Source organism: Corylus avellana, chromosome ca2, assembly GCF_901000735.1.
Source record: "Corylus avellana chromosome ca2, CavTom2PMs-1.0".
In the NCBI taxonomy this organism is placed as follows: domain Eukaryota; kingdom Viridiplantae; phylum Streptophyta; class Magnoliopsida; order Fagales; family Betulaceae; genus Corylus; species Corylus avellana.
Window position 1 is genome coordinate 46,817,380 of NC_081542.1, and position 6,662 is coordinate 46,824,041.

The 6,662-nt window shown below is 33.8% G+C and overlaps 1 protein-coding gene across 1 annotated transcript; it reads left to right on the forward strand.

Moving 5' to 3' along the window:
- The first annotated feature begins 3,622 nt into the window (after positions 1-3,622).
- Positions 3,623-6,662, forward strand: LOC132170033 (putative cysteine-rich repeat secretory protein 21). The gene is made up of 5 exons (XM_059580954.1): positions 3,623-4,418; positions 4,571-4,642; positions 5,047-5,147; positions 6,090-6,176; positions 6,294-6,662. The coding sequence occupies exons 1-5, from the start codon at positions 3,623-3,625 to the stop codon at positions 6,660-6,662; spliced, it is 1,425 nt and encodes a 474-aa protein (XP_059436937.1).

Consider the following 6,662-nt stretch of genomic DNA (forward strand, 5'->3'; position numbering starts at 1 on the left):
TGCCCTTTGTTCCGTAAAATGGCAAGGATTAGGCCTTGAATATTTTAACAGGCTCTTTATTCAGAAGGGGGAGCTATAGTAGAGTCGTAGACTGACTTTTAAGTTGGGTGCCATTTTGGAATCCTTTAAAGCCCATTATGTTAGAAAAATCTAACTTTGAATTGAAACATTTGTCTATTGGAAGATGACAAAAGAAATGACCCACTTTGCATACTTAAATATGTCTAAATTATATAGTCAAATATTCGCATCGTGATTTACAAATAAAGAGTTTTACACGAATATACTTTCAAGTATTTATTTTTTAATGTGACAATAGATATAATAAATAAAATAAAAGTATATATAGCATCCAATAATAAAAATGAATTTTAAAAATTTTAAAAAATAAGCATTTGAGATTACTTTGTAACATTTCACTCTATTGATATTTGATACCAATTTGCTTTTGGGTTTGGTAAAATTCCCCATGGACCGGTCACCAGTATTCCCCAACTATTTACTATTTAGAGTCTTAGATCGTGATGGACGTTGGAGCCCACTAGTTGACGTTGCAGTTAGTGGAAGACTAAATTGTGATTTTAGAGGCCAAATTACAATTTTATTAAACGTTTAATTGCGTTTTTTAAATTTACATTTTTAAATCGCACATTTAAAAATTACTATTTTTAAATGAACAACAAATTTTAAATGAAAATCACTATTCTATTAATTTGCTTCAAATCAATTTGGAAAGAATTTCTTTTAACGTATTTTAATAGGTGATATGTTTCATTCAACATATTTAAATTTTTCAAAAAATAATATTTAAGTTTCTAAACTACTAGAATGATAACAAATAATTCTTAATAAAAATAAGTTTGAAGAAATTTCTTCGAAGCTAATTGAAAAGAAATTTTCGTCCTTTTTAAATTACGCTTTAAAATCGCAATCTAGTACTAGTCCATGCAAGTGCCGTATACTTTACTATTTCTCCATGAACGAAGGGTTTCGCATTCGTTGAACAATGAATGCCAGTTTTCCAGTTGATTGAGAGAGAAGTGGTGGAGGACAAGCCACGTACGAGGCCGCAACGTGACTTCCTCGCCAATCGCCATTATCCATGGACGTACAACAACTTTCTTCGCGGGCCAAACTTTAAACAGTGGTCCAGTACGCGTTTCCTATTAATGTGGTCAAGGCGCATGTAAGAAACGACAACGAACCTATCCATTTTAATAGTCATGATTTAAAGTTGATTACATGCATCAACTTTAAATTTCGGCCATAATTTTGTAATTTTTTATTTTTGTTAGAGGTGTTTATAGGTTGGTGTTGTTGTTGGGTTTGAATTATGTCAAATGAAAATAAAAAATTGCATGCGTCAAATCGAATTCGACTAATTTAATTTAACACTGATTCCTCTCAAATTTGGCATGAACCATTTAAATAGGCAGGTGATAAAATTCAGCCGGCATAACTTATTTCTTTTCTTTCTTATTTTTTCTTATTTTTTTTTCCATTATTATCATTATTTATATTTTTTGCTATTCTTTTCTAAGACATTTTTGCAAAAGATTTTCGAAATTAAAGTGCAATGTAGCCATTGTAAAGAAGCGTGATAATTAATTGGGAAGATGAATAGTTAAATGGGAAGCTAAAGAGACCTTCTTCAGCTCAAATATTCAAATGACAATAATATGGGTTAGCAGTAAGGAAAAAATTGTTAAATGGCGCACTAAAAATAAACTAAAATTATATGAGACTACTACAATCAAAACGGGGAGAAAAATTTTCAATTGGATTAAAGAGACAATGTGATCATTTTTTTCTCGACTACCAAACAGTTCTTGCTACATACGAACATAAAAAAGCACTAAAAAAGCTACTATGATACATAATCATGGATCATAGTCGTTTTACATTACAAAACATACATTCTTAATTGTAACTTTTACAAAGCAGTATTAGTGTGGGTAGAGCTCAGTAATTGAAATCTCATTTACTGAGGTTTGGACGGAGTTTTCTTTAGATCTTTCATTTGACTCTGTAACCCATGTGCTTTGCTCCCATCGGAATGCTGCCTTTGAGTCAATGCTACTATGTGATTTTTTTGGCTCGACTTTGAGCTCGACTTGAATTCGAGTAAAATTTAAACGAGTCGAGTCAAAATAAGAGAAGCTCGCTCAAGTTCAACTCGTTTAGACCCGTAGAGAAGGGTGAGGTGGTGAGGTATGTAGTGGGCTGACTTTAAGTCAATGATGTTGAAAAATCTAATGTTGAATTCACATTCAACCTTTTCTAATTACCTGCTCTATTTTAGCTTAAAAAAATATTAGTAGGTTTTAAATATGTGAGTTCTATCTTAAAGCACGTAAACCTAACAAATTATTTGTTTATGAGGTATATGTTATATATATATCATCTCAATTTTTTTTTATTTATTTAATAAATGTATTATTAAATTTTTGAATTCATTAGGTCTCACATAACTTCAATAATAAATTGACTCATTCACTATATAAAAATAATTAAGAGAATAATTTTTATTATTTATCATTATCTAAAAGAAGAAATTACCAAGTTTGGATACTTAAATATTTCTAGATTGACTGAGGACCGGGGTTTTTCATACATGCTTTGAATAACGATCTGATTTTCAATTCCGTCATGCATTCACGCGGCTTGATCGAGACAAATGTGGTAGATGACAGGCCACGATTCCTAAATTTTTTTAGGCGAACGCCCATTCTTAATTGTTTCTTTCAAATTCATTAATATTTCGTGTACCGTTCTTGAATACCTACTATATATAGTAGAATATTCATGTATTTAAATATCAATTTAAAAATTAATTACCCAACTACCTTTTAAGACTCCCTCAATGAAATCCCACCTCACTTGTACTTTCCAGCTGTTTGCAATTACCATCAACTTGACGTTGACCAAGACGACGACTTAAGCCAAATTAAGGAATAATGGAATATACAATCAATTCGCTCAGAACCCAAAAAAAAAAAAAAAACAAAACAAAACAAAAAATCAACTTATGATATATTCTCTATAGTATTGTACTGGTTGAGAATATATTCTCTATAGTATTGTATTGGTACATTCTTATTAATTAGCAACAACTTGTTTTTTTGGCATACCTAGGACTTTTGAGAAAACTACATAGAGCTAATTATATAAATCAGGTAAATCATATAAATTGATTTCACATTTTTTCTAAAAAGTAAAAATAAAAAAATTTGAAAATTCGGGACTTACTATCCATACCGCTGAAATAATATAATTTCTTTATTTGATGTCTATCCCTTTGCGTCGGATGGACTCGTGGAAATTTCACATATTGGAATATGGAATTGGCACGCCGCCCAGCTAGTTCATAGCAATTTCCCTCTTAGCCGCATGCATTGACAAAAAAAAAATGCGTACTAATTAATCCCGAGAGGTGATTTGATCGCCATTCGCCATGGTCCATTGACACTTGTCACACTTCCAATTTTTTTCTTTTCTTTTTGATAGAGACGCTTTAGCTTTTAATTAAATATACATAAATCATTTAGGTTTACATGCAATTGTGCTCAAATTTCCTGACAGAGAAGGAAAAAAGAGAAGGTAGTTTACGGAACACAAGGCAATGGTTTCTTCAAGAGTACTACTTTTCTTCCTATCCGCCATTTTCATGCCCACTGCCCAAGCTGTCGCGCGGCCGGCCTTCCTTTACCATTTTTGTGCACTCGACCAGGGTAACTACACAGGTAACAGTACCTATGAGGAAAACCTCAATGGCCTCCTCTTCTCCCTCTCCTCCAACACCGAAATTGACCATGGGTTCTACAATTCCTCTTACGGCCGAAACCCTGACCAAGTACATGCAATTGGACTTTGTAGAGGAGATGTTAACCCAGATGCTTGCCGTGGTTGCCTCAATAACGCTGCGTCTCTTCTCATGGAGAGTTGTCCCAATCAGAAGGAGGCAATTGGATGGTACGACTACTGTATGTTACGATACTCAAACCGCTCCATTTTGGGCGTCGAGGAAACTAGTCCAAGTTTCTATATGTGGAACGTGAACAACGTATCGGCCAATTACGTGGATCAATTCAACGATGATCTTAGGAGCTTGTTAGAAAGCCTAAGACGTAAAGCTGTAGCTGGTGGTCCTCTTCGTAAGTTTGCAGCAGGAAACGCGACGGAACCGAACTTCCAAACATTATATGCGCTTGTGCAGTGCACACCTGACTTGTCTGAAGAAGATTGCAACAGTTGCTTAGTTGAGGCTTTTAAACATATTCCACAATGTTGTGATGGGAAGCAAGGTGGGCGAGTGATCACACCCAGTTGCAATATCAGGTTTGAGGTTTTCCCGTTCTATAACCCTACAACTCCTGCGTGGCCTACACGTACACCAACCAATGAAAATAAAAGAGAAGGTACGGCTTGCTCATGAGCTCCATTATATTTTCCATAGGACACTCGTAATTTATAAATTACAAATGATACAGGATTATAGTTTTTGCAGCGCAGGGTAGCAAGCGATATCCAATATTCGTCATCATTATATTTGTGCTAACTGGTTCTGCAGTTGTGGCACTAATCATCGGCCTGGGCATCCGTACGAGTGTGAAGTACGTGTGCCGAAGGAATAACGACGGAAGTAAGTAAATTTTGGTTTTGTTATATTTGTTTTCCAAAAAGTTAGGCTTTGCGTGTATCACAAAAGTGATTCATATGCTTCAATATTTATTTATTAGGATATAATTAACTTCACATAATTAATGTGGCAAATAGTTCAATATGATCAGAGGATATTATTATTTAGCCCGCATCAAGTAGGATTGAATCATAATAATTAAGTTAATTAAGTGACTTCCAATTAATAAAAACAAAAAGAAATTTGTTACATTTCTAGACATATATAATGTGTCACTAAAAAGTTTAATTATTTCTAGACATATTCAGGTTAATTGTACGCACACATTTTAAAATATGGAACTCATCTTATACTTAGTTGACTTGGTTAATTCATTAATTAGAGTTGACTTTGTTTCTTATGTGAAGCTACGAATGAAATTACACGCATAGAATTGGAATCCTTGCAAGTAAACCGTGGTTCTGAAGCAAATAAGCATGGGCAAGGTGGATATGGTACTATTTACGAGGTAATTGCATATAATTTTTTATTTTTATCTAGAATGGTACTTATTATAACTTAAACCGCCAGTTGGGGAAGTAAATTATTTAATGACGAAAAATGTCATCGCAAGTTGGTTTAGTTTTCTTGTAAGAATATTTCCCATTTAGGTTTGATTTTACCCTTTTATATTCTCTATATTAAGGCTTTATCCTATTTTCTTGTAGGTTTATTCTCTTCCACATTTAGTCTAAATTTTTTGTTGGCTACTCTTCCACCTCTCTATAAATATATAAAATACAATTTAACATACTTCAATATGTGGCTTATTACTTTCTCAAGTAATGCCACAGACCATCTTTAATTTTATCTTCCCAAGTTGATGTCGTTTTTAAAATCACTATTAGATTAAAATTCAATAATAGTCAATCACAAATTTAATTATGATTTTAAAAGTCATAAAAAATTTTCCACTATGAATACAGTACACCAAAAACTTTCCATTACTTTACACAGCTGAGTGTGGGTGCTTAGTTTGGGGGTGTTTTCAGAATTTCAAGTGGACTGAGTAAGGGTATAATAGGCATAAAAATATAAATCGTTTGAGTTTAACGGTAAAAACTAACAGAGGGGGGCAAAGTGATAGAAATTAAAAGTTTAAGGTGGCAAAATAAGAGGTTTTGAAATTCAAGGGGGGTATGTCAAAAATGATGGTAGTTTAGGGGGGCAAAGTAAAGTTTCCCCTTAAAAGATTAATGATATATTAAATGGAGGAGATATCACAACAATTAAAATATTTGGGGAGGACTTTACAAATTTGTTGGAAGTTGGAAGGGGGATAAATGTTCTTAATTTCCTCAAAATATATAGTATGTATTGGTGTATATAAGTTCGTATTTCCTTAACTATTTCTCTTTCTATATATATAGTATGTCATGGTTTTTAATTGTGTTTAAAATGAAATATATAGAGGTACACTCAGATTAAGAAGAAGCTCAGTGGCATGCGGAAGAAGAAAAATGGATCTTTTGTCACTCCCAATATTAATGAAGAAGAGGTAGGCAATTTACTCAATTTCAACACAATAATAATTTGTTAATTTTTTTTTTTTAAAAAAATTTAACTACGTACACAAATTATGCAACAATTTTTCACTTTGTGTGTGCATTTGAAGATCCACGAGGACCTGCCTATTCCTGATGGATCCTCGGAAACTGATGATGATGCAGTCCAGTTAAGGCCCCCAAGACGGTGGCGGCGGCCTTCCTCATCCTCTTCATCACGCTCATCCCACGTGAGTCAGCTCACTAGGGAGTTGGATGAGTATAAGAAGAGGTGTGAGGAGGCAGAGAGAGAGGTTCACAGACAGCAAGAGAAAATAAGCTCCGTTCATAGAGAGATGCAGGAGGAAGTGAACTCCATGAAGAGACAACAAACACAGCGGCAGCAAGAAATGGAAGCCAATCAGAGACAGATGGAGCAGCAAATTCAGTTTCTCATGTCACAACTCCAACTCCGTAGAGACGACGTCCCTCCTAAATAG